General features: G+C 51.6%; 3 protein-coding genes across 4 annotated transcripts in view; 2 read left to right on the top strand and 1 right to left on the bottom strand.

Annotated features, from left to right (window-relative positions):
• The first annotated feature begins 4558 nt into the window (after positions 1–4558).
• Positions 4559–5750, top strand: LOC126048285 (olfactory receptor 52I2-like). Its single transcript, XM_049823097.1, has one exon. The coding sequence runs from the start codon at positions 4559–4561 to the stop codon at positions 5504–5506; it is 948 nt and encodes a 315-aa protein (XP_049679054.1). The 3' UTR covers positions 5507–5750.
• A 2847-nt stretch (positions 5751–8597) lies between these two features.
• On the top strand, positions 8598–17576 carry LOC126048425 (olfactory receptor 52K2-like). Its single transcript, XM_049823407.1, has one exon. The coding sequence runs from the start codon at positions 12010–12012 to the stop codon at positions 13036–13038; it is 1029 nt and encodes a 342-aa protein (XP_049679364.1). The 5' UTR covers positions 8598–12009; the 3' UTR covers positions 13039–17576.
• Positions 17577–21371: 3795 nt separating this feature from the next.
• RRM1 (ribonucleotide reductase catalytic subunit M1) overlaps positions 21372–27449 on the bottom strand; it is a 33384-nt gene continuing 27306 nt past the window's right edge. The window contains exon 21 of one of the 2 annotated variants that reach the window (XR_007508870.1): positions 21372–22185. The gene's annotated coding sequence lies outside the window, so the exon portion shown is untranslated. The remainder of the gene's footprint in view (positions 22186–27449) is intronic. The other variant, XR_007508871.1, reaches the window with a different exon arrangement.

The following is a 27449-nucleotide window of genomic DNA, read 5'->3' as shown; positions in this document are numbered from 1 at the left end:
GAGATACCCACGCACAGTCACCACCATTCTGAAGGCACAAACACAGCGCACACTTTATCTATCTCTCACCAAAGTTAATCACCTGAACACCTCTCTGACTCTCCCCTGTCTCTGTTCCCCACCCCTACAGGGGGGCTACACCAGAGCATCAGTTCAGTAGCATCCAGTTGCCATCTCCTTGATGACATCTTCATGCTCTGACAGGTGAAGACACGGTGGAAGTGGCAGTTGGTCCCTCTGCACAGGACAAGTGCTGTGGAGGCCAGCACAGACAGCTGAGGTACCCGCTGGTCTCTGGGTGTTGCTGCACTGCCCTGCGCAGGGGCAAGGAGCTCTGCCTTGCTCTGCCAGGCCTCTGCGTGCACCATGGAACCGGTGTTACCTGGGATAGAGTTAATTTTCTTCATAGTAGCTTGTGTGGGGCTATGTTTTGGACTTGCAATGAAAGCAGCATTGATGATAACACACCGATGTTTTAGTTATTGCTGAGCAGTGCTTGCACAGCATCAAAGACCTTTTCTGCTCCTCCTCCTTTTGTATCACTTCTTTTACTGGGTTTTGTTTTCCTTTGTTGTTTTGGGGATTTTTGTCCTCACAAACTGACACGGGGTACTGCCTGCAGGGTGGTGGGACAATCAATAAGGAATGCCAGGAAGAGCACCTTGGCACTGTGCGGCACTCACTATGGGACGTTTAGGGGAGGAACAAAAGGCTAGGAATGGGAGGGATCAGGTTGGATTGGGAAGCAAAGAAGTGTGGGAAAACAAAAGAGAGAAGAGGATGAAAGGGTCCAGACACATGTAAACAGGCTGTTGGTCAACATGCTGTCAGTCCCTGCCTGGTGCCTGATCAGTGCAGACTGCCCCGTTTTCTCATTAAACTCCATTTCTAACAACATCCCTGGGTGAGAGTCCCCTAATCTGCGTGCGTGTATGAGCACCGAGGGCTGAGCACCAGCTGCTGGAGTGGAGACCATGCACCATAGGGGCCCACGAGCCCAGGGTGCCAGCACCCGGAGAGACCAGGCTGGTTACGTACATCAGTGTGCAACCACCAGCAAACATCAAGCAGGACTGAAGGAAACAGAGATGCGTTGGAGGCTGCATCTCCATCTCACACCCTGAGCAAACACACACAGTCCTCTGGGAACGTGCAGAGTTGGAGACAGGACGCAGAAGAAAGTTCTCTTAGGGCAGGGAATGCATCTGCAGAACAAAACCCCCGCTTTAGGAAAACCTTCCCTTTCTGACAAAAATCTCTAGGAATTACATTCCCTGCACATCACAAATGACCGTGTCTTCATCTCCTCCCCATCTCACACGTCCCTCATTGCTGAGCCCCTCCCTGCACTGAACAAATCCTGTGTGGTTCACCAAGATTTGGAGGGGGGCAGGAAGCTTTGAGAGTGGAGACAGAAAAGACAGGACAGGACAGAAGAGGGTCTCAGTGGGACAGAGCAGGGCTGGAAGCTCTCCAGGGCAGTTCCACCTCTCCCCTCAGTGCAATGCTTGGTCCTGACACAGCCCAGTCACCACTATAAAATAAATATACCTGCTTGCCTTGTATCAGGTAGAATAGCTTTATATGGCTTGCAGAAAAATAAAGGACAAGCTCCACTTCAGAATGGTGTTCCTCTTGTACTGCACTTCTGCTCACACATAGGTTCTTATCTGTACTTCCCCAAAATCTTTTTTTGGAAAATAAACTGAAAAATTAGGGAAGATTAGGGATTTATTCCCTAATGAGCTGGCATCCTGCTAATGATCTTTAAAGGCAGGCCTTACACCTGCTGGAGGTTTGCCATGTTGTGTAGTTTCCTTATGCATGATCAGTAGGCATTGTTCCTCACCTATGTACTGCGTGATGCAGCCAAGGCTCAGGACCTGCTCTGAGATCCTACCTCCCTGTGTTGATTCTTGCACAAACTCTTTTCAGGGATTCAACAAACATAAAAGTTTTTTGTAACGGTTCTGAGCGGAGAGAAGAGTGAAAAGCCAAAGTTTCCAAACCATCTTGCTGTCTCTGGCAAAACCAAAAGGATTTTTCTCCACTTCAGATGGACTTCTTAGTTTACATTTTGCACATTGGTCTCATGGGCATCCAGCAGCCTCTGGAGACAACCATAACCCTGAGACCCCAATGGTACGACACTACAAGGGAGAGCTAATGAAAGAAGATGAAGCAGTCTTGAAAATTTCCAATTTCTCACAGGACAGACAACCTAACCTCTGCATTCTACATCTGCTGTCCCTTAGGGCATTTCCAGAGCATGGATTAATACCCCAGCTTTGCTGCACTTAGAGATACACAGAGATATACTGCTGCAACCCTCCGGGTGACAGTCCTACAGGTGAGACAGATACCCGGTCTTATCCTTCTTGGCAGACTGAGATGAGAAGCCTTTGCTTAGGCTGCAAAGCTCTTCTGTGCTATGTTTTTCCATCTCCAAGGACAAGAAGTCACTGTGACCAGGGTTCTTCAGTACCGCTGCAATACTGATAATAATATTGTGTCAGACACTGGCTGTGGAAGAGAGCTCCTGGAAGCAAATATACTCTTGCCTTGGATCTAGGCACCTGGGGATGCAGCTCTGGATTCAGACACACTTAAGTGCCTGGAGGTAGGTGTCCATGCATGCTTGTGTGCATGAGTGCTTGGTCTCCAGGCACTGACTACAGCCAGTGGAGACCCAGCCCCTATGGTCAGTGGATCCTGGAGAGTAACTCTTCTCACCCTAGGGCAGACCCCTACATTTAGGGAGTCAGTTAATCTGTAGGCTCCATGCTCAAGCTCTTCTCTGACTGCAACAGGGTCTCAGACCCTCAGGGTGTCATTCCACTGCCCCTTTCTGGGATGTCTCCAGCCACCTGAGATGCTCCCAGCTACCCAAGGCATCCATGTGGGAGAGGCAGACCATCACCCAGGGTTTGCAGGGACCTGCACCCTGCTGGGTGTAAAGGAAGTAGAAGGCAAGTGGGACGCACTGGGGGGTCTCAGATGGCTCAAGGCACCTGAACCGTACCCCGAGTCTTTGTGGAGGACCCTCATGAAGACATTTAGATCTGTTGTGTTAAACTGGGGCTTGTGCCATCCGAGGGTGCACAGCTCTGTTTTGCAGCAGGGGCTGGTCTGTGTCACTGGCAGTATGTGGGTCTGCTTGGGAGCGTGAGGCGGTGAAAACAGCCACAGGTTAATCTCGCTGCTCAAATCTGGAGTCACACCTCACTCCTGCCGCTGGTGGTTATGGGGATGCAGAGGGTCAGTGCAGTACAATCATGTGCAATAATTACAAAGTAATTTTGATCCTGTTTCAGCCTCTAAAATGTCCTAATTCACAGACATTTAGACCAGAAGATAAGCACTTCTGTCCTGACCCGCCTTTTCAGACAGCAGCTCCTGCAGCAACCCCAAACATGGGGCTAAGCTGTAGTTCAGATGGAGGGTTCAAAGCCTATGAAAGTCTGCTCTCTATTTTAAAACTTCAAGTGCTGTGTTTCCTTAGTGTCTCCCAATGTCTTCTTTATTTCGATTCTGAACTTGTCTAGCTTCTGCCTCTCACTACTGCCACACTGGCCATGTCTAACATTAAATTTTGGCCTAAATGATGCTGTAGCAGAGCTGTACACAGGTGAATTTTACTCCATGTTGTTACTAGCATGGGTATTATGAGTCAGCCCACAGCTTGCTGCTTGGTAAAGAGCTATCAGTGGATGATCACCCAGGCAATTTGTTTTAACAGGCAGGGATCTGGTGTGGTCATCACCTGCCTAGTCTTTGCCAGTATGTGGGGAGAAGCGGCAAAAGCAGTAGCAAAGTTTTGGCACAAATGAATGTGTAGATCCTGCCCACTGTACCCAGACTCTTTCTCTTGTCTCTGCAGGATTGTTCTCTGGAGGTTTTGTATAACGTCCAAGCTTCTCCTGTCAGAATAAAACCTCAGAAATTAATCTTTTCCTCTGACTACCACCTAGTTTTGCAGGCTTCTCTCATGGGTGAATGACAGAATAAAGACAGAGCAGCAAAAGGCAATTTCATGACCTCACTTAATGTCCCAGAGCACTTTCTGAGACCACTTTTTGCCCTACAAATTTGGAGGAACTTCCTATATTGGGCCATTGCAGGGAAGCCAGGGCTGCTCAGGCAAAAGCTCTGGCTGAAGGAAGCTGGATGCTAACCTTTTTCTCTCCTTTTGCAGCTTATTTCAAGATGTCAGCTGAGAAGTGGTGAGCAACCAACAAAGAAACAAGCCTTTCACAAGCAATGAACTGTAGAAGTCACTTGGTTATCCCTGGTGGCACAACTTGAAACATGAACTTCTTCATCTTATAGGAACTTTCTAGCCATAACAGCCCCATTTATTCAGCATTTCTGATCCATTCCCCCTACCTGGTCATGTTATGCTGTAGCGTTCCCATCTCACACATCATAATAACGATGTGGATCCCTGATTTGGCTCTTTCACTGATGCAGGGACCCCACCTTATCCCCCGTAGTTCTGGACAGCTCAGGGCTCAAAACTGGGCTCCTTTTTTTAAGCACAAAAGCAAGATTCTCCTGCATGGCTTCTGATCCCTTCAACCACACCAGCCGCAGCTCCTCCTCTTTCATCCTTGTGGGTGTCCCCAGCCTGGACGCTTTCCCCACCTGTCTGGGCATCCTTTTCTGCTCAGGCTATATCATTGCCTTGGTAGGAAATGGTGTAGTTCTGCTTGTCATTGGGGTGGACAGGTCCCTGCGTGACCCCATCCACTGCTTCCTGGGCATGCTGGCGGTCATCGATGTGGTGATGGTGACATCCATCATCCCCAAGATGCTGAGCATATTCTGGCTGAACTCCACTGAGATTGGTTACATGGCCTGTTTCGTTCAGATGTTCCTTGTTCACTCCACAACATCAGGGGAGTCGGGAGTGCTCCTGGCCATGGCTGTTGACCGCTACATTGCAATCTGTCACCCCCTCAGGTACCAAGCCATCCTGAATCGTCGAAAAATTGCCCAAATAGGCCTGGCCATTGTGGTGAGAGCTCTGCTTTTCATGGTGCCCTTGACAGGGATGGTGACAAACCTCCCCTATTGCCGTTCCCGTGTGGTTCTCCATTCGTACTGCGAGCACATGGCTGTGGCGAAGCTGGCGTGCACAGACCCCAGACCCAGTGGGCTTTACAGTGTGGCTGGGTCCTCTCTTATAGTAGGGATGGACATGGCTTTCATTGCTGTGTCCTATGGGATGATCCTTAAAACTGTTCTGGGGAAGAAATCATGCTGGAAGGCCTTCAGCACCTGCGGGTGTCATATCTGCGTGATGCTGCTGTATTACATCCCCGGGATAGTCTCCATCTATGCACAGCAGTTTGGCAGCGGCATATCCATGCATGTACAGGTCCTGCTGGCTGATCTCTACCTGACCCTCCCCACCATGCTGAACCCCATCGTTTACAGCATGAGGACCAAGCAGATCCGTCAGGCAGTGTGCAAAATGCTATTTTCCAGGAAGGTTTATGCCTGACACAGTAGTCAGTGGTTTTCCAGGTGTATTCATCTATGCAAAGACAGCAGCAATTTCATTCCCACTGAATGCACATGGTAAACAGAAGCAATGAAAGGAGGGAGGACTTGTTGGCTTTAATGACCACATGAGACCCTGCTCTGTGATGAGAGTTATTTGGGACTGAGAGCATGAGCAAATATCAGGTACTATTTCTCCCTTCCTTCTTTCCAGGTGTTACAGAGAAGTAAGCAGCCACCTTTGAGTTTTGAGATGTTCCCAATGCCATGAACAACCCTGTGATAATTTAAAGCAAGATTTCAGGGCTCCAGGTATATTTGTGTCAATACACAGATTCTATTCCAAACGCGGAAATTTCTTCTAAGGTGTCTTCTTTAGTCCCTGCTGGACTATCAGGGCTAGCAATAGGAGACTGCCACACATTGCAGGTGCTGCAGCCAGGGTCTCCTCTCTGGGCTTCTCTTGCACAGAAGGCTGTCCCTCAGTGAGCACAGACCAGCTTTTCTGCATTTCTGGGTGATGATGAAAACCGAACATCTTCAAAACTGAGCTCTTCTAAGCATTCTGTCCATCTGACAGTTCACACCAGCTGGGTGAGGAAACCAAAGCGGGGAGATGCACAGTGGTGTTTATCACTGTATCTAGGTGTCCACACCTTGTAGTGGTGGAAATAAACACTGAATGTGCTTGGGCGTACTTATCAATCCTGTGTCTGCTTGTTGTAACGGCCACAAGTCTGTGAATAACTAAATCGAGCATGTCTTGGAGGCCTGAAGGACAGCATGCTGTAGGTCCTGAGGCCTGACTAACTCTTGCTGCCAGTAGACCAGCTGCGTCCCAGACTCTTCTGAGCCAGCCAGCTATGTCCTACCAGGATTCACAGGCTCTGTCTGGGGGCTGCAGCACCGAACCATGCTGAGACTTCCCCAGGTACAAGGGCCCTTCTGTTCTGGAAGCTGGGATCCAGCTGGGAATGACCCAGACAAGTCAGGTCCCTCCAAAATGGCAGGTTTTATCTGGAAACTGCAGGCACAAGGAGTCCTTCTGAGGCTCTACAGCTTAGCATCAGCAGAGGGTAAGTCCAGCTCTGACCTGGGATAAGGAGATACTCTGCAGGCATTATTTTGAACGGGTACTGGAGGCTCCCTGGGAGAAGTGCAGTTTCAGTGAACATGACGATACACATCAACAGCAACTATCCAAAGTACCAACACCAACTACTCGTATTCCCATACCTTGCCTTTCTTCAGTACTAAGAGGTTCAGCAGGTTCAGAGGTTCAGCCACCCACAAGGGTTCCTGCTCCTCAGAAATGGAAGGTGCTCCAGTGACAGCAGGATGGATGGTTTGCACCCACTCTGCAGGGATGCTCCTCCTGGGGTCAGGCTGAAGTCTTCTGAGACTCGGTAACACCTAAAGTACAAAGAGTCAATGTTTTGGGACAAAAGCAGCAGGCTGGTGAGCATTTGCCCAGGGTGTTTTGCCAGGGTTATGCGACAGCTCCCATTAGGATGTTTAAGATACACAAGTGATGAAATAGAGATAATTCAGCAGAGGTGAATGGCTGTGTCTCAGCAGTGCTCATGGTCCTCTGCTTCGGGGGGGGAGAGTTTCATCCAGAGAGGAGCCATGATGCCACTTGGGTCTGAGGGTGGAGGAGGAGCAGAGGGATGAAGTTGGGGGACTGTCTCCATTAACACAAGGATTCAGAATAAAAGCATACAGAGGTAGCATGTCTCTTCCGACAGCAAAGGAGTGGGACAACTCCCATCCTCCTCAGACACATTCAGGGCAGAGGTCCACACGGTCATCACCATCTCCCTTATAGTCATGGCAATGAAAAAGGCAGGTGCAGCATAATTCCTCTGACCTATTTCAGGTATCAGCTTCAGGTTGGGATGAATGCTGCTGTAAAGTCACTGTTTGTCTCCATGGATATGAAGGCAATCTGGAGGACTAGCTCCAGTCATAGACTGATACCATATCTACAACTGCCACCTGTGTTTGTTTAGATGAATCCCACCCAAAATGTCATGTTTAGTCCTCACTTCTACATTAATTTAAAAATTAAACTCACTGAAATATACTCAGTTTCAAAACTGGTTTGAATGTGTCATTCCTCATGTCAAAAATATTTTTTCCTGTCTTTGTGGTGTTTACCCGATTTTCTGCTGCACTCTTCCCTGACATCTTGAAAAAAACAGTTGACAATGTTTCTGCTATCCTGAATTTGCATTTTTTGCTATACTGATTTTGCACATTTCAGCCTTATGCTGCCTGGGGCTTGGGGAGGGGGTCTGTTGGGGGCGAGGACAGCTCATGCCGTGGCATGGCCCTTTGCACTGAGAGCCAGGAGAGACTTCCAGCTACTCGTTCAACAGAGCCAGAAACGAAACTGCACTTGCATTGCTCCAAGCAGAAACACAAGGTCTTCCATTCTGCTGGAGACTACTTGCACAGCCTATTCGTGTCTCCCTTGGTCGTCTCCTAGCACCTGCCGTTTGTAAAAGAAATCAGATGAGAGAGAATCGACTTGGGACTGAGGCTGTTTCCGTCCAGCCCCCTCGCTGAGGTTATTACAGAAGATGCCTGGAGAGCAGTCCTGCTCTTGGGAATCTCCATCCAGGAGGCTCCCAGCAGCATTGCCTGGGGTGATTTATGCACAGCCCTGCAGCTCTGCCCTCCCGAACACAGGAGATGTTTCTTTCTCGGCGTGAGTGTCCCCAAGGGTGGCAGCAGTCTGCAAGCAGAGGGCAAGGTGGGTGGCTGTATGGGAGGACTGCCATGAGTCAGGGCACGGCAGGCTGCTCCGGGTGCCTGAGGACAGGAGGCTGGTGGGACTTCAGCATCTGCCCTGTATGCATTCACAGTGTGAGTCTGTTCGTTAGGAAAAAAGGCAACTGCTGGAAAAATTTTATTTCAAGTAGTTTTTCAAAATTTTAAAGTTTCTTAGTAAATGAAACTGCAGACCCAAGGCTGCAGAATTCTGATGTTTTAAGTATTTTTTAGGTAAAAATAGGACCTCAGTTTAAAAAAGCAAACAAATAAATACCAAACCTTTTAACCAAAACCAGAAATTGTTTGCTGCAAGAGAGTTGCCTTGTTTCTGTTTGTATAAATTAATCAATAATTAGCTAAATACACATTTTCTGTGAAACAAACTAGATTTTCAACCACGGATAATGTTCTTAATCCCTTGCATACAACAGCAGGCATCTGAATAGAAAGCTGTAGGCACACAGCCAGGGGTTCTCACTGATGGGCAGAATTTGGTGAAATAGGCTGGATTATGTCACACGTGCAGCTCGGTCGGGGTCGGGTGGAGCGGTGAAGGAGGCAGGCAGCCCACTGGCCCAGAATCCCGACCCAGCTGTGGGACAAAGCATTATTTTGGGGATGTATCCTGCATCCATGGTGCAATTTGTGGAGGAGGAGCGAGTGCCCCAGAGGCACACACCGGACCAGCTACGCGCTCATCGGTCAGGGCACGGTCCGGAGCTGGAGCTTTGCCTTCGACGTGAACGCGTGTCCCAAACACAGTGCTAGCAGCCAGGCCAGGCAGCACTCGCCTTTGTGCCCCGTCCTGAAATAACATTGTTTTATCTCCATAGGAAAGTGTGTTTGAAGGATGCACTATGCTGCAGTGGGCAATCCCCGCTGCCGCCGAGGTGTCTGTGATGAGAAGGAAAGGGGTGCGAGGGTTGAGGTGGGGAGAGCTCAGTCTGGAAGGTGTGACAAAGCAGACAAAATGTCACAGCAGAGCGCAGGGACCATTCCTTCAATCAAAGGGTTCGTGTCCAGTGCTGATTAACTGTGAGGAGTAAAGAGGAATTAAACTACAGGAAAAAAAGTTGGTGGTGCCTAGGAACCAGTGGCAGTGATCTCAATGCGTTTCAGCCTGCAATGCTGATTTTTCATTAAAGTTCCTTTTTCCCAAAGCTGAGGGAACTCAAAGGCAGAGGGAATTTAGACAAGGAAACTGTAGAGTAAGTTAGGAGAGGTTTTGAATGAGTTCAGCTAATGGCCAAGCCTGCTACCCTGCATGCTTGCAGAAAAGGATGGCTGTGGTTAGGGAAGTGACTGGAGCACTGAAAGCTGCAGCTAAAGCATCACGGACAAAGTGAAATTCGGGAGCTTGGCAGGATCTGCTGGGAGTTAGAAGCTGTTAAGTAGAGAAATCAGACAAAAGCAGACGAAGGCATCTGCCCCTCTACATGGAGAAGAAAGGTCTATGCCTACCTGAGAGAAAGGCAATCAGAGAACTTTATTTTTTAATGTAATTTAATTGATTGGTATCTGAGAAGGATGTTAAACAGCTTCTGCTAAGAACAGAAAACAAATACAGTAGAAGGTCTGGGTAATTTGCACAAGGGAAAAAGCATCTCTGAGTTGACCAAGGAGGTCTTTGGTCTGTTCTGCCAAACTTTTATGAGTCCTGGCATGCTGCAGTGATTGCAGATGCTTCCTCAGGCCATTACTTTAGCAAGAAAGTACGATGATGTGATTAGCTGCAGATTGCTTAGCCTGACGTCAATGCCCAGCAGAATGCTCAAGAAGTTAACAGGAGATTTGGTCAATAAAGAATTAAAGGATTGGAATCAAATTAAATTATGGCAATCAACGTGGCTTTGCAGGAAACAGCTCTTGTCAAACAAACCTGATTTCATTTTCTGATGAGATAGCAAGTTTAGTTAATCAACGTGTGCATGTGTGTGTGTTTGAGTACTGTACACAGAGTTATCTAAAAGAAATGTGCCTCCACCACGCTGCTTTCAGGTGAGGAGCTGACACAATGCAACATCTGTGAAGCATCAGCAAAGTGGATGAAGAACTGGATGATTAAGAGACCTCAAAATGAAGCTGTCAGAACCATCATCACAAAAAGTTTGTGTTTTTGCAGGGGTGCCACAGTGGCTGGCTCTAGACTAGAAGTTATTCTGTACGACTTTCATCAGTTGTCCCAAAACCAGCACAAATTGTGTCTCAGATAATGCCAGGGAAAGGCAAGTCCCACAGAGCTGTCTAGAGAGCTTGGCAGACTTGGTCATTCAAAGGAACTGCCTGCAATAAGCTGAGGAGAGTCAGGCAGGTTTTCAGAGTGGAGCACTGTATCCTGGAGAACAAAGGCTCTGGAAAGTTGCTGACAGCATAGTGAGAGGGTAACACTGGGACCCAGAGGGCTAGTGCAATTTTGGATGCATAAATAAAAGGGAAATGGAAGAGGTTATATTTTTTCAAAAAAAGTGTTGAAATCTTGGAGATATGCAAAAAAACCCCTCTCAGTAAGACAGCTAGTGGAACAGGTGAGTGGAGAGGAGAAACTTGCAGTGCTCCAGGTCTTTAATTTATTAAGAATAACTCCTTGGTCATGGGAAGTACATACCTTCATGCAGTGAAGGTGCTCTGCCATAAAGGGTTCTCTGGCCAAGCATAGGACGGTAGAAGAGGATGCTGTGGCTGGGAGGAGTAGACAGGCAATGTCAAATGGGAAGAAAAGCACGTGGTTATAACCGTGAGGATGATTAGTACTTGAGGCAAAAATCAAGGGATGGAGGTTCTCCATCTCTGGATGCCCACGAGCCTGCAATAGTGCAATTTCTTCCAGGAAAGCATACTTTAACAAATCCCATGTTATTGGGCTCCAGAGAGGAAAAAACAGGTGTACCTCCACTGTTTTTGACAGGACAGCATTCTGCATTAGTTTGGCCTTCAGTCTCATGGATGGATGAGTGAGGAGGAGGGGTAGTACCAATTTAATTCTACCCTCCTTGACTGTGGCTAGCAGCTAGAGGCTGTCAATGATGCTTGTGTCCCCTTAGTGTCGGGTGACAGCTCGGAGCATTATTTTTCTGGCTGCATTTTCTCTCAGCCCAGTTTCACCATGGACACATTGTCTAGGTGCAGCTTCTGCATGACCCTAAGTAGCAACAGGATGGAACTTGTGTGATCTGGACCCATATGCCCAGTCCTCTCTCTGAGCAGGGCATAGGGAGGGAGGACTTGCTTCCAAGTCCTTGCAGCAAGTCCTTAAGTCCTGCCATTGAACTGTTCATGAAGGCTGGGCAAGGGCTAAAGAGCCTGGGCTCATTTTGCCTCGCTTCTGTTCACTGATAGTGGTGATAGTGGCTGGAAGCCATGACAGGGCAGGACACCGTGGTGCCAGCCTTTAGACAGGTGTGTGTAAGGCAAAAGCTAGAGGTAAATCAGAGGGGCTGGAAGGAGAAGCAGGATAGGTGGCCCCATGCAAGCAATAGGACAGCCAGGATTCTCCAGTGATGTGTCCTCTGGAAAGCACTGACCACAACATCCATTTAAAAGTCTGACCATAGATAATGGGTTCTGAAAGTTTTTCCCCAAATAAATACAACAAAATTGTGTGATGCTTGAGAACTGCAGTGTGCACAGTTTTATGATCAAACTGATGGCAGCAAAATCCCAACCTTTCTATCACTGTTACAGGGAACTAAAGATGAGAACAAGGATGTGGCTTGGCCCACCTGCGCCATGTCAACCAACAACCGATCCAACAACAACTCCTTGCCTTTTCTCCTGACGGGCATCCCTGGTCTGGAAGCTCTCCACATGTGGATTTCCATCCCATTCTGCTTTATGTATATCATGACCTTGCTGGGAAATAGCATGGTCCTTCTTGCTGTGAGGCTGGACAAAAGCCTCCATGAGCCTATGTACTATTTCATTTCCATGTTGGCTGTCATCGACCTCATCTTCTCAACTGCTGTAGTTCCTAAAATGCTGGGTGTATTCTGGTTGGATTCAAGAAAGATTGGTTTTGAGGCCTGCTTCATCCAGATGTTCTTCATCCACACTTTCACTGCAGTAGAGTCAGGCGTGCTCCTGGCAATGTCCTTTGACCGCTATATAGCCATCTGCAACCCTCTGAGATACGCCACCACCCTAACGAGCTCAAGGACCATCCAGATAGGACTGCTGTCTCTGGCCAGGGCAGCCGGTGTCATGACACCTTTGATGTGCCTCCTCACCAGCTTACCCTACTGCAAAACCAGAGTAATCCCTCATTCCTACTGTGAGCACATGGCCGTGGTGGAGCTGGCCTGTGCCGACCCATCTGTCAGCGATCTCTACAGCCTCGTTGTGGCAACACTATTGGTGGGGACAGACTCTGTCTTCATCACCTTCTCCTATGGTATGATCCTCAGGTCTGTGATGAGGCTGCCAGCCCAAGAGGCTCGTCTCAAGGCCCTCAGGACCTGCGGGTGCCATGTTTCCATCATCCTGCTGTTTTACGTAGGTGGCCTTCTCTCCATGTACCTGCAGATGTTCTCTTTCGGCTTGGCACCTCATGTCCAAGTCCTGGTGGCTGATTTCTATTTGACAGTCCCTCCCATGCTCAACCCCCTCATTTATGGCATAAAGATGAAGCAGATCCAGGAAGGGATCTTCAAACTGCTGGGGAAGTTGGCAGGACTCAGTATCTCACAAGCTGATAAAAACCAGTCAGATGTGGAGAGAGGTAGGCACAGCCAGAAAATAATTTATCCCATCCTAGAATAGGTGTGAAGTTAAGTGCAACGAATTATCCCCCAGAAATGTCTGTCTCTCTCCAGTGACTAGAAAGGGAACCTGGACCAGATGCCTAATGCTGACAAGGCAATAGGTTATTCACCTGAAACCAACGGGCCAGTCCTAATGAGTGCTGGGCAACTGTCCCTTTGGCCAATGCGCTCCTGTTTTCCGAGATATCACTGGGAAATGTTACATTGTGGTAGCTCCCTGATATCACTAGCAGCATTTTAGCCTCTGTGGCAAATGGCTGAGGTGCCCCATAGACCAAAGCGCATCAGCCAGAGAAGACAGTTCAGCCCACCAAGTACCAGCGAGGTGATACCATGGTGCTCAGCGCCTTAGGTCCCATGTGGAGGGGAGGAGAGGATGCCCTGACCCCTTCCTTGCTCACAAGGGGTGGGAACGACTCCCCCTGCATCTCCTGCACCCATCCATGTAAAAGGCATCTACTCTTCACTTCTAATCAGTAGTCAGACCAGTGTATCTGAGAAATGTCGTGGCTACCAGGATCTCCAGGCACATGAGTCTGCTCCAAACAAAGGCTACAGTTAGACATTCACTGTGGCAGTCTCAGCCATCACCTTCCACACCTTCTTGTGCATCTCCACCATAAACCCTGACCAGGACCACGTGCATATTGATGCAAAGGCAACATCGTAAGGCGAAGCGTCACAAGTCCTCCAACAGGTGTTTGCAAATCCAGCAAAGCAAATGCAAGGAACCACAAGCCAACCCAAGTGCCAGCGCTGCAGGAATCAGCTGGAAAGGAGGAACCCAGGATGGCGATGGTGCTCTGCATAGAAGCAATTGCTGCTGCATACTCTGAGCTCAGAAGAACACTCAGACATCTAAAGCAAAAGCTGTTTCCTATTCCTGATGTAACCTATGGTTACAGGTGCCAGGAATGATCACAGATCACCCTAGGAAAAGGTTACTTCATAATTCCGCAAAGAGTGAATGCAGATTTATCACCCACTTTGGAGAGAGAGTGATCTACTCAAGAAGTAAGGAAAAGAAAATGTTTCCTGTAAAATGTGATGCATCCACCCATCTTTGCTTCCTTCCTTCCTCCCTTTATAGATCATCCAAATCTCTCTCAAAACTGACATAAGTCATGAAAGTCCCACTGATGTGCGTCAGCTGGAAAACTTCAAAGAATCATAGAATCATATATCTCAAGTCGGAAGGGACCCATAAGGATCATCGAGTCCAACTCCCTGCTCCTCACAGGACTACCTAAAACTAAACCGTATGACTAAGAGCATCATCCAGGTGCTCCTTGAGTTCTGACAGGCTATTGTGTATTGTCTATTAATCTTGGCTATCAATGTTTAGGTTAGATGTGTTTTAAAAAGTCTGCCAGAAAGGTGTTCAGCACTTGAACAGGTTGCTTGGAAAGGAGGCAATCCACCCCTGGAGAACCTTAGGCAAGCATCTTGCTGATCCTGCTGCAGGGCAGGAGAAAGGGCCAGGCGACCTGGCATTGGAGCCAGGCACTCTGGCACTGGTCATTGATGGGGAATAGATAAGGCCTCAGGGATTTAACGTTTAGTGTGAGACTGAAACTGGGAGCATTTTGCTGCGCAGAAAAGGACAGAGCGCAGGGTGCTCCCAGCTTGTATGAAAGAGCTTCCATATATGTTCTTACAAACTCTGGTTATGTTTCTAATTGCTTCCCTGGTCAGCAAGGCAAACGGGGGGTTATCACTGCTCAGGACCAGCACCGCTGTCACCGATGGTGTTGTACAATGTGCTCCCTGCCATCAATGCCTTAAGAGATGCTTCGGCCTTCATTGAACGCTGCCAGAGATCAGTGCATGACTCTGGACACTGAGACCCTGAGAGAGCAAAGGACTAAAAATTAAATGTGATCTTTTCTGTCTCTGCTTCCTGCTCTCTGCATCAAGACCATCTACAGGATGGTTTTTTCCACAAATAAAAAAAAGTTTAAACCTCAAAACTTCAGTTCCAACAGAAACCACAGGTGAGCTCTCAGCCTGCCACCTCCCACGCTTGCAGAGGCAGAAATGCTCAAGCAATGTGAGTGATGGCAAACTTCACCCTTGTGCCCAGCCATGCACCATTGCCAGTGCTCATCTGAGCCACCAAAATGTCTAAAAGGAAAAAAAATCTCAAGATACTATGAACTTGGTCCAGAGCCATTGGCCCAGGGCGCCATTGGCCCAGGCCACCACTGGAAAGACCCTGTCTCCATCCTCTTTGCACCCTCTCTTTGGTTATTTACATACATTAATAAGATCCCCCTGCGCCATCTCTTCTCCAGGCTGAGCAGTCCCAGCTCTCTCAGGCTTTCCTCATAGAAGAGATGCTCCAGCCCCTGCAGCATCTTTGTGGCCCTTGGCTGGACTTTTTCCAGTATGTCCATGTCTCTCTCATATTGGAGAGCCCAGGACTGGACCCAGCACTCCAGGTGTGGCCTCTCCAGTGCTGAGCAGAGGGGAAGCATCATCTCCCTCAACCCACTGGCCATGCTCCTCCTGATGCAGCCCAGGACACCCTTGGCCACCTTTGCTCGTGGTCAACTTGGTGCCCACCAGGACCCTCCAGGTCCTTCTCTGCAAATCTATGTTCCAGGTGGGTGGTCCCAGCCTGTGCTGGTGCCGGAGCTTGTTCCCCAGTCCTGGCAGGACTTTGCACTTCTGGCTGAACTTCACGAGGTTCCTGTTGGCCCATTTGTCCATCCCACCGAGGTCCCTCCGGACACCAGCACACGCATCGGGTGAAGCAGCCACTCCCTCATGTACTTTATAGGTACAAGCAAGGAAAGGTTGGTCCTAGCTGAGCAGACATCCTACCAGCAGTGGTCAGGACGTGGCCCCAGTACTCATGATTTCACAGAGAAAACTGCCACCGACTTGGCTGTGAGCAGGATTGGGCTTTGTGAAGTGAGGGATCTACTCTCTGCCCACTGCAGATGTCAAATCAATGATAAAACAGTGCTGGTGGTGCAAGTCCTGACTAGTTACGGAGTCCTGGCTGCTGGTGAGTTTGGGGGACAGCATTTGCCCCGGCACCGTGCGAAGGTGGAGAAGAGCCCTGATTGCTAACGAAGCAGATGCTTTAGTCTGCCCTCACGCAGGTGACACGTGGCGGCTCAGTGCAAGGGGCACCAGCGGCAAAGACCACCCTGCTGCAGCCCGGCCCAGCCAAGCCCCGCAGGGTCCCCTCTGCAAACAGCCCCCAGAGCAGCCCGTGCAGGGGGCTGCAATAGCGGGGGGCTGGGGGTGTCCCTGTCACTGGAGCTCTGCCTGTGACACTGAGCAGCTCCCAGCTTGTGATTTCCCACTTGCTCCTGGCTGGGGGACCTCCACTTTGTCCACCGAGGAGCCCCAAGGAAAGAGGCACTTTCCCTTGTTTACCTACAAAGTAGCCGTGAGAAACAGATCGATGCATCGCGGCTGAGTAATTAGCCTCAGGACACTTCCAGCTATTAGCAATAGCTCACTTGCTAATTGTTAATCTCTCCTTCGGGTGAAGCGTCCAAAGCAAACAACAGTTTAACCCTGTGAGTGCTGGCGGGAGTAGGTGCCTGCCAGCAGAGCTGTTTGGAGATGGGGCATGGAGACCTGCGCTGCCCACCGGCCTCTGCAAAGGTACCCAGCCCCAGCCATGCGTGGAGGTCTCTGCTCCCTCCGGAGCTGGTTGCAGAGTTGCAAAGCCTTTAGTGGGAGGCCAGCACCCCTGAACCACCACGGGATGGGGACGTTGGTTTGGCTGCAGCTCCCTGAGCAGTGCTGGTGCAAATTCCTCGAGTGTGGCGGCAACACGCAGACCTGTCTGTGGGATGGCATGAAAGAGCTGGATGAGCGTGCACAAATTAAAAGGTTTCAGCCCATACTGCCCCTGGCAAGTCCAGCACTGGCTGCTCAGGGCCCCGGGTTGGGCACAGACCCCAGCTCCCACCCATCCTCCTGCCTGTTCACCCCCTGCCTGCACCAGCCCAGAACCTGCACCATTCCTTCCCACCATTGTCCATGCCCCAGCCTCAGGCTACTCAAAATTAATGTATATTTTAATCCCAGCTAAATTAACACTATTCAGTGGCATGTCCTTACATGGCTGTAGTATACAACCCTTCTTGGGATCTGCAGCACAAAATGTCCCTTTTGGAAACACCACCCAAGCCCAGACTCCCAGCAGTGGGTGCTTGAGGTGCCACTGGAACAGGTTATCTCATTTCACCATGGCATTTTCAGCCCCTAAAAATGTCCCAGCCCTGGGGCTGGTTTCGGGTGAGGGTAGCTCTGATTTTTACAGACCTCTGAAAAGTCTGGACTTGGCTGCTGTTCTTCGTACCAGGCAGCTGCCCCACGGACTCAGGGGAGCTGCACAAAGTCTGCAGCTGCCCTGAGCATGGGGAGCTGGAGCAAAAACTCCCCAGCACCAGGGGAGGGCTTAGGGGTCCCCACAGGACACCCCAGGAGAGTCTCTGCCTGGCCATAGCAGGCACCGGGGGACAGGGAGGCACAGCTGCCCAAACACACATCCCTCTGCAAAGAGGACAGAGGGTCCCAGAGCCACCAGTGCCCCCATGCAGGGCTGGGGGGGTGTTGGAAAGGAGTTAATTATTTGGGGCGGGGGTGTGTCTGCAAAGAGGGACTGGGGTCCTGTGTGCAGGTCTCTCCCTGTGGTGCGATGGCCGAGGAGATGCGGGGACAGTCACGCACATACACACACACACCCCCCAGTGCCACCAGCCCTGGCTCCAGCCAAGAAACTGATGCAAAATCCCCAGCAAAGCATCATCGGTTGCAAACCTACTAATTGGCCCCTCGGCAGCCAGCCGGGGGCGGGCGGGGGGGGGGGGGGGGGGGGCCACTGGCCGCAACAGCCTGGTCACCAGCAATCAATCCTCCTGTGGCCCTGTGCTGTAATTACCATCCAGCTCGTTATCACTAATTGGACTACTCCCAGGAAGGGAGCCTGATGGAAAAAAAAAAAATAAACAAAATTCAATTGCTCTTAACTTTGGCTTGTTTGAAAGGCCAGGGAGGAAAATAAATCAGAGGGCATAAGACATCTTGGAGGGATGCTCCTGCCTCATGTCACTGGTCCCACAGCCCAAAATCTCTGCCCAGGGCAAGGGGACAGTGCATGAGTCTCCTGCCAAGGCTAACGGCATGTGCCCTTCTGCAGGCAGGATCAGGCCCAGTCCCTGAGTGAGGTGTGCTGGGCTCACTGCCAGCGCAGCGATGCTCCATCACAAAATACCGTGCCCAGCTCCACTGTGGGGAATGCTGGAGGGTCCCGAGCCTGGGAATGGCTCTTCCCCAAGCCAGGAGCCTGTTCCCCCCCTGGGGGGGTCATGCTGAGTGCCTTGGGTGCGAGGGACCAAGCCATGCTCCAGCCTCCACTTCCCAAGGCCACCTCTTGCCCAGCATGAAATGCTGGGGGTGCCCTGACATTTGTCCCCACTGCCCCCATTTTAGGGGGGCTTGTGACCTACAGCCATGCTAGCGATGCACAGCTCGGGCTACCAGCATCTCCAGGGACCATGCAACATGGCCAGGTGTGTGCCGGGTCTGCGGGGGAACAGCCTTGATGGCTCTCCTGGCTTCATGGGACATATTGGGCAGCTCTTGGGGCTGCTCTGAAAGCAGCTTCCCAGCAAACCCTTCAGCTTGTGACTCCCAAAACCCGAGTCCCCTCCCCACCAGGACAGCACTGCCCTGGGTATGGACCCTGCTCAGCATCCCCACGGTCCATAAACCACTCAGCACCGGGGACCCCGCATTGTGCACCCTGCTCCCCCAGGGGTCTGCTGCCCTGGAGCTGCTTCAGGAGCACAGTCAGGAGAAGACAACCTGACAAACTGGTCTGGACTGGGATGGGGAGTTCTCGCAGCCCCATCCCAGCCACCCCCGTGCCCTGTCCCCAGCAGAGCAGCCAGCTGTCCTTGCCTCAGCTCCAGTGTCACCAGGCCTTTGCTAAGCGGGGTCAAGGCCAGGTCCCAGCAGAAAGCAAGCTGCAGAGCACTGCAGGGTGGGTTTTTTCAGGGCCATGGAGGCAGCAGCAGGAGCTGTGTCGGTGACAGGCCCCTTGGCCACCTCTTCATCCGGCTCCCATCCCAGCTGGTGGGCTGGAACAAGCCCCAGCATGTCCGGGCAGGTAAGGAGTGGCCAAGGGGATGGCAGTGGTCAGGGAGAGAGTCTGGACTGCAAAACACCCCCCTTCTACCGCATCCTCCTGTGTGGGCACAACCCCAGAGCAAAATACCCTGGCAATGGGGTGTCCTGGGTACCCCTAGAGCATTTTATCCTGGGGGGAACAGAGAGGAGAGACTGGAGAATGGTCTGAGCCTGCGAACGGCTGCGGCGGGGCTGCTGGGCTGAGCCCCCAGCAAAGTGGCACGGACCCTGGGGTGTGTCAGAGCCACCTGCGCTGCTGGGATGATGCCCTGAAGCCCCTTCCATGCTCGGATGGTGGGCTACATGGAAAGACAACGTCACACATCCCACGCACACTGTCAGCCCCTCTTGCAGAGGGGCAGGGGTCCCCACGGTGGGGCCATGCAAAGCGCAGCTCCTAGAACAGATATCCTCCCTGCCCCGAAATTTGCACAACTGGCAGATGAGCCAGGAGGATGGTGGCAGCAGGAGCACGTGCCCCGTCCCGGGCCTGCAGAGGTAGTGAGAGGAGAAATGCCCAAACCTGCCAGCTCTGGGCCGGTGGGTCAGCGAGGGCCGTGGGGGCAGTTTCAGGTGCAGAGGTCTGTGTGCGTCCGGGTGATGCCCTGCACATCTCCAGCACCTCCCTGGTAAGTCGTGGCCCTTCCAAGCTGCCGGCACCTCTGCAAGGCTGGCAATTGCTCTGCTAACTCCTGATCAGCGAGCCCAGGGAGGGCAGCCCATCCCCGCTGCTCCTGCTGCTGCTGCTCGCCCTGCCAGCCTAGCTGGGAGGTGAACAGAATAAATGGATGCGCCTGCAAATCTCTTCCCTCTGCTCTGAGCAAGCGGGCGGCCAGGCTGTCCTGGGGACACCGCGGTGGCACCGGGCACGGCACCAAGCGTGGAGCGCGGGAGGCACCTCCTGGCCAAAAGGCAGCACTGCCATCCTTGCCATCCCCTGCACTGCCACCACCTCCCTGCCATCCCTTGCACTGCCACCAGCTCCCTGCCATCCCCTGCCACCTCCCTGCCATCCCCTGCCACCTCCCTGCCATCCCCTGCACTGCCATCACCTCCCTGCCATCCCCTGCCACCTCCCTGCCATCCCCTGCGCTGCCACCACCTCCCTGCCACCCCCTGGCCCTGTCACCTTCCCAGTGCCAGAGTTGCCAATGCTGTGCCTGTTCAGTGCCAAAACCACCAGCCCTGGCTGCCCGGGCAGGCACGGGCACGTGCAGCCCCTGCTCTGGTTTGGGACAGCATGTGAAAACCGGGGTTCTGTTTGCCCAGGAGCTTTTAAAGACTTTAATGGGGAGTTGGGAGTGAAGGCTGGGTGACATGGCCAGGGAGAGACGGGCAGGCAGTGGCAGAGGACAGCACCAACCTGCCGCCATTCCTGCTAGCGCGCTGTGCTACGCTGCAGGGATGGGGTGACCCTGCAGCACCCCACGGCCCGACGGGGCAGCCTGGGAGAGGCCCAGCAAGGGATGGGGCTCTGTGCCCTCTGGGATAAAGGGGAACAGCAGAGAGCAGAGCCCCGACAGCCCCACAGCCATCCCTGTCCCGTGCTGCCGCGGTCCCCAGCACCCTCTGCCCCTCTTCCCCGGGAGAAGGGACTGCAGCCCCATCACAGCCTCCTCTCCTCCACTCCCACCCATGTCCAAGGCTCTCCCCCACCCCATGTCTTATCGGTGCTTCCTCCCCCTCCACCTGCAAAGCACTGCGGGCTGAGACCACCACAGGGACAGTGCTCCTCCTCCCGGACCGCAGCCCAGCAAGGCAGAGGGACACAGTCCACCCAGCCCCTGCCCATGGGGACATCCTCCAGTGCAAACCAGCACCAGCCTCAGCTGAAAGCGTAAAGCACCAGCACATCCACCTGATCCTCCCCGACCCCTTTGCAACGTGGGCAGAGGCGAGCATCCCCTACTGCCAGGAGCTGCCATGGGCAGCACTGTAAGCATCCCTCAGCCACCAGCATGGGGGCTTCCAACTGAACTCTGCAGCTAGGAATTGTCTATGGACAGCTTTGATCCTGCTCTAACACCTGTGAACATTTGACTGGTTTTCCTGAGCTGTTCTCCAACCCAAGTCCATGCATTAAACTCTCCTGGCCTTCAAAGCAGCCTGTGCCAACAGTCCCCGGACTGTAGTACCATGGCTGGGACCTGCTTAGGGGATGCTCATTGCATGCAAATAGCCAAGCCTGTAGGGCAGGACTACATGTCCAGGAGCCTTTCCTGGTGCTGTTTGACAGAATTTGCTCCCAGGTCTTTATAGGTCTGGCCAGGATCAGCCCAAAGAGGCCCTGCCTGTGACTGGGGCTTTAGATGCTCCCACCACCCAGTGACAACCACATTGTAAAGGACTCCATCACCAGAGGCAAACCTGAATAAGATGCTTCATGTTGTATTTTTCCTACCTGCCCTATTGCCAAGGCTCTTTCCAATTCTGTGTGCTACAGCATGCACAGTTAAATGCAAACAGTGCAAGAAGTGATGTAAAGAAAGAGGCTGCAGGAACAGCCTCAGCTTCCATGGAAACCCAGAGCGAGCTCACAGCATTCATATTTCAAGTGCCAAAGGTGACAGAGTAGTCCAGATCAAATGGTGGGAGCAAGGAAATCTGCACAGCATCACCTGGTCCCACTCAGAGGTGATGGTGGGAGCGGGGTGTCTGCCCCAAGCAAAGGGACAAAGACAAAGATTGTGGTGGAAAGCCACGAGGATTCCGGAGGTAACAGGGTATAGAAAAGTCAGGCACCCAAACCGGGAGATGCTGTCAAAGTCCAAGATGAAGCTGAACAGCAATTTTGGAGGGTGGTGACAAGGCACAGAGGATGAAGAGCAGAGGACAACAGATCTGTGGGCCAAGGAGTCCCTATTCCATCTGAATATCCCCAGGTGGTGGCGGACCTCTCCAGAAGGATCCAGTGAGAGGGAACCTCTGTGGGCTCTTTCATTTTGATGTCTTCTCTCAGCGGGCTATGAAACTGCAGCACTCGGACCTGGAAAACAAAGCAAATGGACAAACTCACAAAATTGGGATTTGTGTAAGTGTATGGATTTGATGTATACGCGCTCGTCCTGCAGCCTTTCTGTGTGCACCCTCCTGTCCTTGCTCCTGCCAGCCTGTTCTCATGAACCCTGCCAGGACTTCACTCATTTGAGGTTGCTCCTCTCCACTGTGTTGGCAGGAGTGGGAGGCGGCAGCAGCACAGTCACGAAGGCATGGCTTTCTTCGGGGCAGAGACAGAGCAACAGCCACAGGGTTGATCCCACCCGGCATGCTGGAGGAGCATTGCATCTGCCGCCCACTGCCCCGCCAGCCAGGATGCTCGCAGAGCTCTCTGCAGAGCTGGTCCACAGCCAGGACCTCTTCACCCCAGCCATCACATAGAGCAAGGGAGCGGTATTTATCAATCTCTCAAAATCCTCAGGAGAGAGCTAATGAGTTTGCCTGTCTCAGAGACAGCAGCAATAGTAGGAACAGAAATTGCTGATGTCTTGTTCTTTACAATATCACAGCCCCAGGGCCCTGCAGCCCGGGCGAGTGGCTGCCTCGGGGGGAGCACGGGCTCAGGGCAGGCAGGGTGCCTGCGTGGGAAGGGATCATCTGCTCAGGGGGCTGAGATGCCCTTTCCCTTCGGTCTGTGTGTAGGGTGAGGCTGGCGGAGAGACCCCGTTCATCAGGCTCGGAAATGCCAGTGCCCGCTCCTCCTGGGCCAGGAGGATTCCAGAGCCCCAGGCCTTGCTTGCACGGCTGCCTGCACACATCCCAAAAAATGGGCTGGAACAGACCTTGGAAGTCCCTCTGTATCTGACCTCAGTGTTCTCTGTGCTAAATTTCACCAGCCCCTTCAGCTCTGGCCAGCTTTTCTAGATCCCTGATGATTTTTGTCCCTTTCCTGGCTCGCATCATGCACTGCTGGTCTTCTCTTGAGAACCCAACTGGATGCTCCTTGTGCTGCCAGCTGCAGATCCAGTTCACGGGGCATGCAGCTGGATGAAAACATGTCCCTGCGCTGGTCGGACACCCCACAATGTGATGTCTAAATAGGCACCTTTCCCAAATTACCTGACTTTGACATTTGTTTAACACAACATACTTGCCAGGTGGCCACACTGACTGGCATCGATGACCTTCTGGTCTTTGCAGCATGACCGTGATGCCACTCTCTTCCCAGTGACGGAAAGCCAGTTATCCAGGACTAGTGAAACACCACCATGTCCCAGCTTCCAGATTTTTGGGCCAGATCCCTCTCAACCAATTCAAATATGAAGAGAAGTTGGACAGTCAGTTCAAAATCATTACCTACAGTGGATGATCAGACACTTTGTCCCCAAAGGATCTAAAGTGCTTCTTAATCTGCCTGTGATGCTTCGGCAATGGCTAGCTTCTCTTCAAACACATTGTTCAACCAAACACTTCCCTATTCTCTGCAGCATTACCAGCAATTATACCACATCCATCACTTAGAGTATTTTCTCTGGTTTATATTAATTTAAAAATATTTTTGCAATGTATTTGATTGGGGTTTTTCTTCCCTCACCTTCACTCTGCAGTCAGGAATCTTTCCTAAAGGCTTTGGCTTTTTCTTTCTTTCTTTTTTTTTTTTTTTTTTTTTTTTTTTTTAGCATTCATATTCACTGCTCCCTAAATATCTTCTATTGTGTAATAGATGGTGGGGGGCACTTATAAATCCTCTGCCAAACCATGATTTAATTTCTGCCCAAGTTGTACTCCTCTGTGACTCATCCAGTAAATGATTGCTGGCTTGAAGAGAAGAATAACTAGACTTGAGTGGAAATAGGGTAAAATATCAAGGGTTGACCCAAAGGAGAGGAGGATGCCAGACCCACTGCCTCTGATAACTCCCAGCCATGGCACCAGCCCAGCCCAGCCCCTGGTAAAGCAGTGGATGCCCCCAGGACAGCTCAGGAGAAGGATATGGTGACCCGACAAGAATTCGGTACAGGAGCAGTGACCAGGAGAGATGGTATCAGGCAGCACCGACAAGGGACGTGGACATCAGGAGTGGACATCCTGGGGCTTGTTTGATGTTGCCATTAAGGACCTTATCAGAGACAGCAGGGGCTGATGAAACCTGCTGACAGCCCAAGGCTGGAGGTGTCACCCGGGGGGGGGGTGGGGATTTATCGCAGGGGACCACAGGAGGGAGGTTTCAAGACCTCATACTGACATCCAGATTGCCAACAAAAATCTTTAATAAAGTGGAGGAGGAAGCAATTGCTGGAAGTCCTTGCTGCAAACAGCCTCGAGGCCACCCAATTAATAATGCCACCTTGAGCAGCGCAAGTGACTCATGAGCCTCTGCATCCTCTGGTGCTCCCTGCTCATCCCTCACAGAGCAAGGTTTAGAGCTCTCTGTCAGAAACCGTGGAGAAATCCACCTGTGGCGAAGCCCACACACTACAGTGGAGGAACATATAATCCTTCAGGAAAAACAACCGGTTTCCTTGCCAGAAACCTGCCTCCTGTGAAACCAAGCTGACGGGCATGAGCTCTATCTTCAGCCTCTGGCTGTGCATTGGCAGAGTCCCCCATTAATGCTCCTTCCCCATTTATGGGGTGCACCCCAGGGCTCTGGGATGTGGCCCTGTGCGAGCAGAGGTCCCAGGCCGGCAGGGATTTGGGGTGCCCTGAGGGAGCTGGGTTTGGGTCTAAGTCCTAAATCCTCGAGCTGCCTTTCTCATTGCCCATCATTCCTCCTCCTTTGCCTCCACCCCACTCTTTTGGTGTCCACATTCATCACCTCCTCCTTCACCCTTTCTACATGTTTTTGCCAGGGATGGCTTTTTGTCCCAGTACCCTTTGTAGTGCAGGGTTGGGGCCCTTGAAGGTATTACTCAGGCAGCTCCCGGTCTGCACCGTCACCTCCCATTTCAGATGGAGTCAGACTCCCCAGCCCTGGGACACCTGCCCACTCTTCTCCCAGGGGAAGTCACAACAACATTCCTCTCCCATCGGGTGTTTTGGTGGCTACACATTGTTGACGAGTCAGCTTGTTGACATTAACAACCCTGAGGATGTGTTTAAAATGAGCCTTTCTGGGTCAAGGCTGCAGGGAAGTTGCACAGAGGCTCGGAACACGTTTCCCTGCTAAGCACGTGTCACTGATGCTGCCTGAGTCATGTCTTAAAAACTGGGCTCCCCTGGGGCGCCCAGCTCTCACAGACACCCCCAAGCACCGTGTCAGGAACTGCGATAAACAGCTTTGCCGGGGGTGAAACCGCCGAGGTGCCGGTCGTGGTCTGGGAACGCCTCGCTGCCACCGTGCCTCGGTCCTGGCAAGCGCCTTTCCATGCAGGAAAGTGGCCACCAAGTGACCCTGCACTATGGGACACTCCCGAGGAGAAACCCCCTCCTCCAGCCACGCTGGACCTGGCTGAGCACGGAGCCCTTTCCTGCAAAATGGTGCTGGCAGCGCTTGGTTTGCTCTGGCCAAAGGAGAGCAGGAGAGGGCTGGGCTGCTCAGCTGGCGGGTGCTCGGGAAGCAGACGAGCGATGTAAAAGAAAGGTTGCTGACAAGCCCAGGACAGCAAACTAGACTCACTGTCAGAGCAATGAGATGCAGGAGCAGGCGCATAGAAGGGTAAAACAACCAAACTGGTCTCCAGAAGGCATTTGGAGCTCTGCATTTGGGGGTTATATGCCACGATGTTGGTGATGGCAGGGGTCTGTGGTGACCCACAACCTTCCCTTCACTCTTACTGAAAGGAGGCTCGGGCTCCCACGCTGCTGTCCGGTGGAGATCCGGGGGTGGAGCGTGCCCAGGCACCCCCTCCTGCTCTGATCTTTCTCCAGTGCTGGGGCAGGACTGGAGCTCAGCTCACAGTAGGAAAGCAAAGATTTATATTTCTATCAAAGAAATAGCGGAGTAGAAGGGATTCACTAAGATAAATTCACAAAAGCTGGGATGCTTCAGCCAACACTGAATCACTTTAATCTCCACCTCCCTGCTTCAAAACGGCTTGTGTTGATAATTGTACTTAGTGATTCTTTGCCAACACTCAGACAGACATTCATCCTCTCAGAGCAAACAGAAACATACATCATCTCACAGCAAAGGCTCCCCAATCCAGCCTCTTCCCTGGATCCCTCTGTGCGCTAGCAGCATCCCTATCCACCAGCCCTGATGGGGACTGTTTGCAGGGACAGAGCTCCCTGCTACCTAAACAAGGGGAAGACAGGAGAGATGGATGGAGAAGGGCAAGTGCTCCACACTGTGTGTTCTCTGGACAACATACACGTATTTTGTATACTGGCAACACCTGAGAGCCACAGGACAGAGAGGACTGGCTGTGTCAGGGCTCAGGTCTCAGCGCTCAGCCTGGCAGACAATCCCCTCCATAAAGTGATCAAGATTCCCAAAGCATCCTAGCTCTATCAGAGCCAAAAACCATGCTGTGAATATTTCCTTTTGCACTAATGTAGCAGTGGGCTTACCTCTTTATCCTGAATAAAACACGTGCCTGAGTCATGGCATCTGAAGGCAAAGCATATAGAAGCTGAGCATATAGAGCTGAGCATATAGAAAACCTTAAGGGACAGAAACCAGGGCACTTCTCTTCAACCTTGGACTATGGTAGTGGGAAGGAAGATGCAAACAGGGTTCGCTGAGCACCAGCCAGCAGTGCATGGGTGGAAAAAAAATGAGGCATTTATATCTTGGACCCAATCTGAAGAGTAATGCTGTCTCTAGATCAGCACACCTGCAAGGGGTGCTGTCTGGGTCTCATTTGGCAGGACCCATCCTTTTCAGACCTCCACCAAACAGCACCAGCATCGAGGACTGTGCCTTGCATGCCTGTGTATGGTTTGTCTTCACTGCTACCCACACCTGAGCAGCCTCATTTCATCTGTCCAGTGCTGCTGCACCCTGCCCAAAACAAACAAAAGCAGCTCATGCCCACTGCATCAAAGGACATCAGCATTCAGATCTTCTCAGGAATCATGCTGACTTCTCTCTACACCTATACAAATCAGCCAAATGGTGCCGGGCACCCTTCTGTGGCCCCATGGTGATCTGACATGCATGTGCTATGCCCCCACACTAAAATCTTCTAGACTTAAAACCAAGGTGGCCACACTGAAACTGCCCCTGCTAGTCCCTCAAAAATGCCCAGGAGTTGTTTAGGGTAGTCGTCCCTTGTCTAAACCATACCAGTGACCTCGGGCTCTGCTCTTCCTCCCTTTCTTTGCCCTCATGTGCCCAGCAGTTCCTTATCACACTGGATGCCACCTGCA

The sequence above is a fragment of the Accipiter gentilis genome, chromosome 19, assembly GCF_929443795.1.
Source record: "Accipiter gentilis chromosome 19, bAccGen1.1, whole genome shotgun sequence".
NCBI lineage: Eukaryota > Metazoa > Chordata > Aves > Accipitriformes > Accipitridae > Astur > Astur gentilis.
Note: the sequence above shows the minus strand (reverse complement) of the source record. Positions and strands in the feature narration are given on the sequence as shown.

Bases quoted from the DNA above. Each gene is read 5' to 3' on its own strand.
- LOC126048285 (XM_049823097.1), top strand. From the start codon at position 4,559: ATGGCTTCTGATCCCTTCAACCACACCAGCCGCAGCTCCTCCTCTTTC.
- LOC126048425 (XM_049823407.1), top strand. From the start codon at position 12,010: ATGTCAACCAACAACCGATCCAACAACAACTCCTTGCCTTTTCTCCTG.